At 37.8% G+C, this 12,737-nt stretch overlaps 3 protein-coding genes across 4 annotated transcripts; 1 reads left to right on the forward strand and 2 right to left on the reverse strand.

Annotated features, from left to right (window-relative positions):
- Window positions 1-1,886: 1,886 nt before the first annotated feature.
- LOC137715963 (uncharacterized) lies at window positions 1,887-6,694 on the reverse strand. 2 transcript variants are annotated; one of them, XR_015960444.1, is made up of 3 exons: window positions 5,057-6,694; window positions 3,642-4,896; window positions 1,887-2,256 (listed from the first exon to the last, which is right to left on the reverse strand). XR_015960444.1 is itself a non-coding variant. In XM_068455332.2 (2 exons), the coding sequence occupies exon 1, from the start codon at window positions 6,692-6,694 to the stop codon at window positions 5,063-5,065; it is 1,632 nt and encodes a 543-aa protein (XP_068311433.2). In that variant the 3' UTR covers window positions 1,887-2,256; window positions 5,057-5,062. The 2 variants fall into 2 exon arrangements, 1 of the variants encoding a protein (XP_068311433.2); XM_068455332.2 differs by lacking the exon at window positions 3,642-4,896.
- Window positions 3,648-4,091, reverse strand: LOC137714640 (uncharacterized). The gene is made up of 2 exons (XM_088690193.1): window positions 3,891-4,091; window positions 3,648-3,806 (listed from the first exon to the last, which is right to left on the reverse strand). Exons 1-2 carry the CDS (start codon window positions 4,089-4,091, stop codon window positions 3,648-3,650), a joined length of 360 nt encoding a protein of 119 aa, XP_088546319.1.
- A 163-nt stretch (window positions 6,695-6,857) lies between the features above and the next one.
- Window positions 6,858-8,958, forward strand: LOC137715469 (small ribosomal subunit protein eS24z). Its single transcript, XM_068454810.2, has 5 exons — window positions 6,858-7,053; window positions 7,210-7,251; window positions 7,591-7,761; window positions 8,378-8,464; window positions 8,665-8,958. Exons 1-5 carry the CDS (start codon window positions 6,979-6,981, stop codon window positions 8,701-8,703), a joined length of 414 nt encoding a protein of 137 aa, XP_068310911.1. The 5' UTR covers window positions 6,858-6,978; the 3' UTR covers window positions 8,704-8,958.
- Window positions 8,959-12,737: the final 3,779 nt, after the last annotated feature.

Here is a 12,737-nt window from a genome sequence, read left to right on the forward strand (position 1 = left end):
TTTCAGTTATTTTAAAAGTACTTCCAAACGAATCCTACATCTCTACATTTTTGTAGCACTTTTCATATATCTCGTCATAGTATGCTACGTACCAATCTCTCCATAATTTAGTGTTTCATAAGAATACCGGATGCCGACTTACGAGCGCTATGGGGGAGGAAAATGAAGGGTCTATTAGTTGTCATAGGAGTCCAAGCCTTCCCTATTGCGGTGCCAAAACTGCCTATTTTAATTTAGGAACATTAATAAAAAGAGCATGAAAATTTTAAGTTTTAATCAAAAGGATAAAAGGTGTTGTAAGTGAATAGTTCCAGGAATGATTTTTTGGAGTAAAAATGCCATTTTTTGTAAAAATAAACAGTATCGAAAGTGTTTCGTTAAAACTCTATTTTAATTTAGACCCATAGTTATCATTTGCTATTTGGGTAGAAATCTAAGCCAAGGATTACACAGTCCACTCAACTCCTTCCTTTTTTTTTTTTTTTTTTTTTTTTTTTCCTCTTTTTGGTAGGCATTTTGGTTGGTAGGAAATGAAGAGGTCCATTTGATAATCATAATAATTATGGATGTTGTGGCAGTGATTAACTTGGTTTAACACAATAAATTGTAGCACCAACAGTTATGATGATTTACTCATACATTTGAGAGGCTTGACGCCCCTTCTTGAGTCATGACACATGTTCTATTAAAAGATGGGCTGATGATATGGTATGGTGTCAGTAACGCGTCACTTGACCAATAAGTTTAAAGAAATTCAGTTTCTGGTTAGTTAAAGGAGATTTCATATTCAACTCACAGTAACACGATGACGGTATTTGAATGTCGTTATCTGACATAAATATGAAAATGAAAGGGTTTGTTGATGACTTGGTGAAGGGTTTGCCCCACCTTGAACTAACTGATTGGCCTAACATAGTCTATATAAGTCTATATTAGAAGAAATTTTTTAGTGGCTAGAACAGGGCCCGTAACACCAAATGTTGTCATAATACAATTGGTCGGAAATTCTTTAAGTTTCTAACTAATTGTATTATTACATGTAGTGTTTCAGGCCTTGTTCTTGGCACCCTAAAAATCTCTCCTAAATTAGGGATGGACCTACAAAGAAGTTCGTACAAAAATGATAGACCATTCAAGCTTAACAGAAAATCATTAAGATGTTGTATGCACTCATTTTTCTATCTTACTTAAGAGAGCAGCAATTTTTATGAAAAAAGTTATCATTCTCCCTCTCTGTATCTTTCTCTCTTTCTTTCTCTGGAGCATGCGTGATGAAAGGGAATTAAGGACTTACTGTATGTAATCAAGGCAATTTAGTACCTTTTTTTTTACCTTTACTGGTACAATGAATGTGCATCCACCTTTGAGATCCCAGCTGCATGCATCCAGTTCTGATTTCTAAAGACGGGGTTTTGGATCCGAACTCGACGATTCAGGTTTGGGTTTGGAAACCCCAAGCATCGCGTCCTGTGACTAGATTGCGGTGCATATTTGTAATTTGCTGACGCAGAGTTGCGAAAGAGAGGAAGGAGAAAAAATATAAAGAAAATTAATGAAAATAACTTAAAAATTTTAAGTTTTAACAATAAGGACAAAATAAATAATAAAATAAATAATACTAGAATTTCTTTTTAGTGTAAAAATGTGATTTTTCATTAGAATGAACAGTACCATAAACTTTTCGTTAAAACTCTAAAAAATGTAACCCTATTGGCGAGAACGAGTTGGGTGACGGTAGATGTCGGCTAGGTCCAAGGTTCGAAACGTGAAACATGTAACCGAAAAAATATCCTGCAATTCCAGTTGTGTCATGACCCCAAATAGATTGTATTTTTCTTTAACCTATTGACCACATCACGATTCATGAGCATCCAAGCAAAGTTACATACACAAATCTTAGTCACCTTCGATTCAACCGGAAAATTAGGAGTACAAACCGTCAAAGAAATCCGACTGCACACTTGTGCATTCGTAAAAGTCTCCGGTGTCGTTTAAATACAGAGGTGTTGTTTCCAAATTTGCTCACATCAACATTGTTACATTAAGGCTTTAATGCTATACAGGAACGGTGAGTGTGTGTTTTGTCCATCATTGAAGTCCAAGTTGGAATGCTCGAAACTGTGTCCATCCGATGCTGTAGGAACGATGCTTGTCACGCAAGAAACATGTGATTCCAACAGTGAGCTTCCGGCTTTTAAATTCTCTGGGTTCCCCAACTTCAGATAGGTTTGATATTCGCCGGACCATAAGTTCCAACTGCACACAATTTGAGATAAACAGGTGAAAACCTATTACATAATGGTCAAGAGAAAAAGAAAGCATCGGATGTAAAAACATGCCAAGAATCCGGGTTCCTGAGCTATTTTTTGAAAACAGGGTTCATATCAACACGAATTCTTGATAGAGCAAGAAATTTCAAGGAGGAACCTAATATGATATGATATGATTTTCTTTTCATTTGAAAAAAGTACATGAAGAAAAAAAGAAAAAAAAAAAAAAGAGGTAAACAGCACAAACATCTTCCTTGTAAAAACAGCATAAACGTCAAAACCAACCAACACTTCCCCCTCAACTACCCAAACGAAAAGGGGGAAAATAAAAGAAGATTCAAACAACGGAAAGTCAAATTTATATGAAAGAAAAGCATAGAAACCGTAGTAAGCTCCATGAAAATATGAACTCCAACAGACCATGCTGCAAAAAAGTTACAGTTCTTTGCACTGAAACCAAACTTTCATCGAAACTTGTGTATTATGAACTCCAACAGACCATGTTGAGCAGAAAGACGCACCAAAAACCACCACTCAAAGACAATGTACTTAACACTATTACTATTACATGTCCCTAATTGAAAGTACTTAAACAAATGACCAGCCACATGTATTCTGATATACCTATAAAATGTCCCTAATTGAAAGTACCGATACTTGGAATCCAATAGCTAGTACTTATACATATGACCAACTACATATATTCTGATCTTACCTATTACATGTCCGTAATTGTGAGTACCTATCTATGCCTGACATTTTGAGCTATCTAGGCTGCCTCCGTCTCATTCAACAAGTAAACAAAAATTTAAACAGATATCTACTCCTAGTTCAGTGATTGCATTTTTAATACTGAAATCCCCCCAGTTCAATTCTTCCTCATGCACGACTTATCAAATTCAAAACGCGAAGTACAAGCTCCTTCCTAAACATTTAAATTCTCTGCCATCACATGAAAATCTACACAGAACTCCAACAAGACGTGGCAAGTAGTCATCAGTTTCTATATACATTAGATCTAACAAACTCCAACAAGATGAAGGGAACGAAAACAAAGAAGCAACATTCCGAAGCTCAAAACCATCAACCACAAGAGTGACTGTTTAGAATCTGTAGATTCAACTTCTCGCAGTAGCGAACAGTGGAGTTTTGCAGGGATTGAGAACTGAGAATGCAATCACTAGCTTGGTTGATTTCCACAATTTGATATCTAATGCATTAAAAAGTTAATATCCTTAAGCACCAAAATACTAGATGCTAAACAAAACAAAGCATCCAATTCAATACTGCTCAACATCAACTAGTAACATACATGACATAATTCATGAAATAGCGAAAAAGAAGTAACATCTCAGGTAAAAGTAAACATACATGAAACTAAGTATCAGCAAATTCAATCTCTTTTTCCTTCCCCGAAAAAGGGTCGTGAGTAGGCCCAACATCCTGCCCAATATGGCGCTGAACCAGTCGCTGCAAATCCGCCAAAACCTTGTGCTCGCGCTCCGCTTTCTCCTCGTAGTTGAACATGGCCAAAGCCTGCTTATCCTCAGCACTGTAAACCTAGTTTTCCTTCCTAATACGAATGGCATTCATTCTCTGGTGCCTACTACCACTCATTACGTACTCAAGATTCTCAAACTTCTGAATCTCGTCAGCCGAAAGACCCACTTCTCCTCTCCACGGAATAAGTTTCCCCTGCTGAACATATTGTGCAATGGCATCACCTTCACCAGGCCTAAGAGCCCCACCATAACTAATATGCCCTTCAGCTCTACGCAACGGCATTGGCCCAACCACTGGTTCATTGTCCAGTGACAGCATCTTCTGAGCCTCGAAAATATGAACTCCAACAGACCATGCTGCAAAAAACTTACAGTTCTTTGCACTGAAACCAAACTTTCATGGAAACTTGTTTATACTAGAGCAGAAAGATGCACCAAAAACCACCACTCAAAGACAATGTACTTAACACTATTACTATTACATGTCCCTAATTGGAAGTACTTAAACAAATGACCAGAGACATATATTCTGATATACCTATAAAATGTCCCTAATTGAAAGTACCGATACTTGGAATCCAATAGCTAGTACTTATACATATGACCAACTACTTAGATTCAGATATTACCTATTACATGTCCGTAATTGTAAGTACCTATCTATGCCTCACATTTTGAGCTATCTAGGCTGCCTCCATCTCATTCAACAAGTAAACAAAAATTTAAACAGATATCTACTCCTAGTTCAGTGATTGCATTTTTAGTACTGAAATCCCCCCAGTTCAATTCTTCCTCATGCACGACTTATCAAATTCAAAAAGCAAAGTACAAGCTCCTTCCTAAACATTTAAATTCTCTGCCATCACACGAAAATTTATACAGAACTCCAACAAGACGTGGCAAGTAGTCATCAGTTTCTATATACATTAGATCTAACAAACTCCAACAAGATGAAGGGAACGAAAACAAAGAAGCAACATTCCGAAGCTCAAAACCATCAACCACAAGAGTGACTGTTTGGAATCTTTAGATTCAACTTCTCGCAGTAGTGAACAATGGAGTTTTGCAGGAATTGAGAACTGAGAATGCAATCACTAGCTTGGTTGATTTCCACAATTTGATATCTAATGCATTCAAAAGATAATATCTTTAAGCACCGAAATACCAGATGCTAACAAAACAAAGCGTCCAATTCAATACTGCTCAACATCAACTAGTAACATACATGACATAATTCATGAAATAGTGAAAAAGAAGTAACATCTCAGGTAAAAGTAAACATACTTGAAACTAAGTATCAGCAAATTCAATCTCTTTTTCCTTCCCTGAAAATGGGTCGTGAGTAGGCCCGACATCCTGCCCGATATGGCGCTGAACCAGTCGCTGCAAATCCACCATAACCTTGTGCTCGCGCTTCGCTTTCTCCTCGTAGTTGAACATGGCCAAAGCCCGCTTATCCTCAGCACTGTAAACCTGGTTTTCCTTCCTAATACGAATGGCATTCATTCTCTGGTGCCTACTACCACTCATTACGTACCCCAGGTTCTCAAACTTCTGAATCTCGTCAGCCGAAAGACCCACTTCTCCTCTCCGCGGAATACGCTTCCCCTGCTGAACATATTGTGCAATGGCATCACCTTCACCAGGCCTAAGAGCCCCACCATAACTAATATGCCCTTCAGCTCTAGGCAACGGCATTGGACCAACCACTGGTTCATCGTCCAGTGACAGCATCTTCTGAGCCTCGAAAATCTCCTTAAACTTCAATGCGTCCGCATTACTCTCATCCTTCATCACCTCCTCTTCCACTAAAGCAGCAGCCTTAGCATCAACCTCAGAATCCAAACCCTTCTCCTCCGAATCCGATTTCTCACTCTCCATTTCAGTTTCCAACTCTTTCTTCTTACTCCGACTGCGAGACTTTCGCTGTTTCTTCTTCTTCTTTAAATCTGAACCCTCACTTTCACTGTCTTCGCTCTCATCGGACTCGCTACTGCTACTACGCCTGCTTTTCCTCTTTCTTCTCCTTTCTCTTCTGCTCCTGCTTCTCTTACTCCTACTTTTCGACTTCTTTCTCTGTCTCCGATCCTCCTCTTCATCCGATTCATCATCGCTTTCACTCTCACTCTCCGATTCGCTATCACTATACTTCGATTTCCTACTCCTACGCTTCGAACCCGAACTCTTCTTCCTCCTCCTCGACCTCAAATCCTCCGAATCCGATTCAGATTCGGACTCAGATTTTTCCTTCTCTTTCTTCTTATCCTTCGATTCCATCTCCTCTTCCTCGCCATACCGTTCCGAAATCTCATCAGCCTTGCCCACCAATTCGAACTCATCGTTCTCAACCCTAGGCGGGCTGGGAGTCAATTCCCAAATACAAAACTTCCCTGATTTCCTCATCTTCTGCCGCTTGAGCCTTCTGTATTCCTCGAAGCTCAGCCCCTTCAGCTCCTCGTCGGACTCCTCCGCTTCCGACCGCCTCCCCCAGTCCATATTCCCTCCCCGCCCGAATTTCTTCGGCAAAGAGTCCGGCCCCCCATTAGCCCTAGGACTTCTTCTAGGGTTTGGGTAATCAGGCGTGCCCGAGCGATTTCGGTGGCGTCGGTTGTCGCGTCGGTCGTAGTCCTCATAACTGGGGCTCCGACGCTGGGCCAAAGAGTCTGGGCCTCCCCTGTTGACCCTAGGACTTCGTCTTGGTGGCGAGCCCGAAGGGTTTCGGTGGCGGCGATTGTCGTAGCTTTCGTAGCTGGGGCTGCGACGCTGGTAGCGGTTGTCGCCGGAGGAGTCGGAGTGCCGTGGGTATCGCCCGTTCTCGTGATCGGAACGCTGTCGTCTGTCGGGGACGTGGATGGTGGATGATGGCCTCCCCATCAGAGAATTTGAAGAGGGTCGGTAATGAAATTTCTGTTTCGGAAACATCTGGTACTTTGAATCTAATATTAGGAAAAAAAAAAAAAAAAAAGCTTGGGCTGGGCTTTTTTTGTAATTTTATGGGCCTTAAAAAGCCCGACTTGTGATTATTCGCCGGCCCAAACATTTCAAAAGATGGGCTCTACCCCTATATAAAAGTTGCACAGTCAAATTCCGAAACCCTAAAAACCTCTCATCGCCGCCTCCTCCGCATACGCGCAAACCTCTCGCACAGACAGTCCCATCCGAATACAGAGCGGAGGCGCAGAGAGAGAGAGAAGAGACAGACAACCATGGCCGATACCAAGGCAGTAACGATTCGTACGAGGAAGTTCATGACCAACCGCCTTCTGTCCAGAAAGCAATTCGTGAGTCTTCTATCTTCTACTAGTGTACTTTCCCTGTTTGGTCAACTAGAAAATGCAGGAAAACGAGTTAGAACATTACGCGGATGTGTATTTTTTTTTTTTTTTTTTTTTTTGCCTGTTTGGTTGATTTTACGCTGTGTTTTTGTGTTGATGCAGGTCATCGACGTTCTGCATCCTGGTCGACCCAATGTCTCAAAGGTGTGGTTTCTTTCCTCGAGCTTTCTGGTTCTTTCAATGGGGATTTGGCTCTGTTTATTTGATGTTATTGCACTAGCTAATAGGAAATGATGAAATTTTAAATCACGGGTTTTTTTTTTTCAGTGGGATTTGATTCTGTTTATTTGATGTATTTGAACTAGATCTATTTCTTTTATGGCTTTTATGTTTATGTAAGGTAGGTAGATTGCTTCTCTTTTCTTTTTTGTTTTGTTATATTGTGAAATTAAATTCATTGGAGAGATGGGAAAAGTACAATTGTAACAATGGTGCAAAGAAGTGTTGATTGAAATGGGTTTCTGTTTCTTTTTCATAATGAAGGCAGAGCTGAAGGAGAAACTTGCGAGGTTATACGAGGTTAGGGACCCAAATTCCATCTTCGTATTCAAGTTCCGCACCCATTTTGGAGGGGGGAAGTCCACTGGCTTCGGTTTGATTTATGATACCGTAGAGAATGCCAAGAAGTACGAGCCCAAGTACAGGCTGATCAGGGTAACTTTATCTTCCTATCACCCATCCCATTGTGTTACTTGCAAGTATTGTCATATAGCATATACGTGTGTTTAACCTCAATTGTTGTTCAAAATGTGCATTAAATGTATCTTTATACTTATCTGTTATTGGCGGTTTGCTGTTACTGTGTTGGATTTGGGCAAATCCAATAGGTATTGGGGTTGAAACTGGCAGAGAGAGAGAGAGAGATTAGGAGAGAGAAATATGATCTTAAAATAACAATTCTCGCATGTGAGCTTGATACAAAATCCCTGTGAGGCCATTCGTTAACTGTTGGCGGCGGTGCATCTGTCTGTTTAAGTCTGCTGATTTAGTCAGTATCAATTCCCTATCATGGTTTTTAGAATGTGTTCATACTTCATATTGTTGAGTATAATGTGTTTTACAATTCCTTTTGGTAAGTTATGATACTATGTAGTTTCACAGTTTATAGGCATCTTTCACTCAAAGAATCAGTCATTAGTTTGGCATGAAATACATATGCCTCTGAAAGGTCGTTTGTTGGACCTTATAAATTTTGAGATCTCTCCTGCTCTCTCGTTCCACACACACACATGTTTGTCTATTGCTCTCTCAAACTTGGCTACTTGTGCAGAATGGACTAGATACAAAGGTTGAAAAATCAAGGAAACAACTCAAGGAAAGGAAGAACAGAGCCAAGAAGATTCGTGGAGTTAAGAAGGTAACAATACTGTCATTGTTTTGTCCTGGTTAGTGTTAGTAAAATGTGATGGTGGTAGGGTCAGGGATAGTGTTTTTACCTTAAGCACTGGGTAGACCTTGGAAACACTGGTACTCGAACCTTGTCATTGTTTTCTACTCGAAGTTTTACCCTGAACTTTTCTTGAGTTGGTTTAACGTTTTCAAATGTTATATGTGCAGACAAAGGCCGGTGATGCTGCCAAGGCAAAGAAGAAATGAGCTTCTGCATGTTTTGGGATCGTATGTGTTCGCAGGTGCAGGAAGGTTCCGTGTCATCAGCCTTGCTGCATCTTGTTATTTCCTTTTGTTAGCGAAGCATGAAATTTTGGATGTTTTAATTTTATCAAAAACGTTATGATGTTTTAGTGAGTTTTGCGGAGTGTTACGTATGTTCTAACTAGTCATTAAGGAAATTTGAAACTTCACCCTACCATGTTTCGACTTATGAGTGACATTGAACTTTTACTCGTACAATTCTCAATTCGCATGTTTATTTACTTGGAACGCGGAAAATGGATTTGAGAAGTTAGGAATACGGGGGAGAATGAATTCGAATAGGATCAGTTGTTCCTCCTAGTCGATATAATTCTTTGTGTCCAATGTTTTCAATTTTAGCACCATAACTTGAAGTAAGTTTTGGAACTAACACTATGTTTGGGTGAAGAAATTTAAGATTACTAAGGAATTTAAAAATGACGGAAATTGAAATCACGAGATTTTATTTTCCAGAATTTGTAAATTTTCTTGTTTGGTTAACCTAAAAGAACAATGGAATTGAATACAGAATTTGTTATTTTTAAACTCTCAATCATAGAAATTGAGAAATGACATCTATTTACATGGAATTTGAACTTGGGATTTGGATGTCCCAAATTCCAAGTTTTTTTTCCATGCGGAAATTTTAAATTTCTATGCTTATAAATCCAAACAAGAGAATTGGTGCCTGTTAATTTATAAATTCTGACTTTTACCAAAATTCCATGTTTATTTCCCTCATCCAAACATAGTGTAAATGTTCGACTCTTGGAGGAAATGTTTAGTTGGGTAGCTTGATCTACTAGGTCGGTGTGCATTGGAAGTTGTACTCACGTGGATGAAGCATTGGGCCGTGTTTCTTTATGAGAGTGTCTGACCAACTAGTAGGGCATGCTTCTTTATGAGGGTGCCTAAACAGCTGCGCTGGTGTACATTAGAAGTTTACTTACGTGAGTTTGGATGGGACCAAATACAGCAGGTTTTGTTTCTTTGTGAGAGTGCATGACCAAGCTGGATAATCAAGCTGCTCTACCTGAATTTACTCATGGTTTATGACTTTCGTTGCGTTTACAATCACATATGAAATAAAAAGGTTTGTAAGTCTCACGATGCAATCCACATTCGATACAAGAACAATGATGAATTAGAATGATGGAGCAGTCAATTCTCAATTATTAACTTTTATTTTTTGACGGTTTTTTTTTTTTAGTACATCGATATTTTTATATTAAAAAAATGACGAATTCGACTAAATCACGTAATCGGCAGCTTAATTTGTTTTGATTTAAAGTAAATAAAAATGTCAGTGGTGTCACTATTTTTCTTTCCATAATCCATTCATTTATCAATTTGCTGTGTAATTAAAGGCATGACCATTTCATTGAACCACGTACCATTTTATCTTAATCTCGTAGGTTTACTTCCCATGTCCTGCCAAACAGAAAGGATTACTTACCTTAACCATGATGTGAATGTCTTTAATTCACACAAAGTTTGTCTTTATCGTTAAAATTCAAGTCTCTTTCATAAGTTTTCCTAAAAAACATAAAAAAAAAGGGAGCAAAGGACATTGGAAAGTTGTGTTCCTAACTTGACCGGAAGAGTTGTGAGTTTGTTTACGTTTGCGTCGACAGCGATTCACCAAAATCCGTTGGATCATGTCCTGTAATACGCGAGCTTCTAGGAGAGTGCGTGGGAGTGGACCAATAGACTCTGTCACCCACCAAGCAAAAGGGCAAAGCATAATTAGGAAAGTAAATAGTACCATAATTGACTTTTTAGTGTAAAAATTTGATTTTTCGTTAAAGTGAACATTATCGGGAGTTTTTCGTTAAAGTTCCTTTTTTTTTTTTTTTTTTTTTTTTTTCTAAAGAGACTAGTTGGTGACTCTATCACTACAATTCACTATTTCGGAGCCAGAAAGACTCACATAAACATTTTAGCATTCCTTGACTACCATTGCGTGAGTCACCAACGTTAAGAATCAAATTCATAACACGTTTTGTGGAATACGAACCTAAAACTGGAATGGCGTAATAGTCAATATATATGTGAGTTGTGTCGGTTACATCAAAGTTTGAAATTCATAAATTATGATACTTTAGAATTTTGTATTATTTAATGACAAAAAGGGGCTAATACCCAAAAATTTGGAATAAACTCAAGTATATTGATTGACAAATACTTCCTAACGTAATGCTTCAACTAAAAGGCCATACGAATGTAGCTTGTTTTCTTCACGATTTATATAGGGGTGGGGCTAGCCACACTACCCTTTTTATCTTTCACATATTTTTTCATTTTCGACTTTCGCATCAGTGAATCAAAAGGATAAAAAAAAACAGAAATTAACAAAAAATACATGAGAGATAAGTAGAAATATATGGATAACACCACCATTTATTTACTGGCTTTAGTACAATTGTACATAGTTCTCCGGTATGTCATGCCTCATGTTTATGTGATGGGAAAAAGATTCTCGTTAGATTCTTTTCTTGAGGATTTGAGGGATCCTGTAATCATATTCGTTTATCATATATTGTACGGTTAGAAATAATTTAAAATTTAAAATTTAAAATTAAATATAAATAGTACCTAACGAAAACTGATCGTACGATATACGATAAACGGATATGATTACGGAATGCCCCAGATCCCAGGATCCTTTTCCATGCTGATGAGCATGAACGTCCACCTTGGGAATTACGTGCATGTCTAAAAGTACTTCACAGGATTAAAAAAAATCAATCCGACAACATTTGACATAAAAAGTTAAAAATATTTACGCCTAATTGTGTTATGTTGCATGAGTATTCAATGTGTTTCTAATAAAAGCGATCTTGGGTTTTCTACGTAAACATTCTCAAATGGAAGACCTAGTTGCCTTTTTATTTTGCATGGTAGATGCATGGATGTATTTTGTTAGTTTTATTATTTGCACACTCTCTTTTCTCTCTCCCTTCCATCATTCTTTATTTAGGCTATCTCCAACTGAAGGCTGCCCAGATGACTTGTTTTAACTCTCTGGCCCTTCAAGATATTAATATTTTAATCAACAGTACATTATCATATTTGCCTTCATCTCCAATCAAGGGTCAAACGGTCATAGGGCTCGTTTTAGCCCTGTTACAAAAAACCGTTTCCAACCAAAGGTCATAGGGCCAAACATAATCTATTATTTAAAATTAAAAACTACAACAACTTAAATTTAAAAACAACAACAACTTTAAATTTTAAAACTACGACTTAAATTAAAAAACGACAAATAAATTTAAAAACTACAAATTAATGGTGTAGGAATGGTGAAAATTTTGTGAGGAATGGTGAATGAATAGTCTAGGTATTTATAGGAAAAAAAATTAGAATTTTTAAGAATTTACAAAAAAAAAAAAAAAGCATTCATGTCGGTTATATATGACAGGATTGATGTATTTTCTGGCCAGCCCTTTGGCCCTTTCAGACTCCATGGGGCCCTCTCAGATTACACGAGCCCTCTGGCCTAACACTTGGTTGGAAACGATTTTCGGACTATTTTCGACCCTCTGATCCTCTGGTTGGAGATAGCCTTATACAACTTCTAGATTGAATAAATCAAATAAAAATCAAGAGAAGAAAAGAAGAAGTGCTAAAAACATTAACGTTTAAGGCTAATAGTAACAGACTAAAATCCATTTAATCTAATTTGACCAATAGTAAGAATTCAAAAGTTACTTCAAATCTTCAATACAAAGGAGCATAACTCAAAAGAAAGATAATTAAGAGCATGTTTAGAAGTGTATTTTAAACGTTTTTAGTGAAAATATTTTTAAACTAATTCTTAGTAAAAATGTAAATGTATTTTTGAAAAACGCTTGAAGTGCTTCCTATAAGAAGCTTGTAAGAAACTTACAGAAAGCACTTTAACATTTTAAATACTTTTCGAACCAAAAACCATTTTCTGTAAATTGATACACGACATAATACTCCATGAATAACAATTGAACATCCCTCCTTTTGAA

The sequence above is a fragment of the Pyrus communis genome, chromosome 3 (assembly GCF_041283825.1).
Source record: "Pyrus communis isolate YQ-2024b chromosome 3, ASM4128382v1, whole genome shotgun sequence".
Classification (NCBI taxonomy): Eukaryota; Viridiplantae; Streptophyta; class Magnoliopsida; order Rosales; family Rosaceae; genus Pyrus; species Pyrus communis.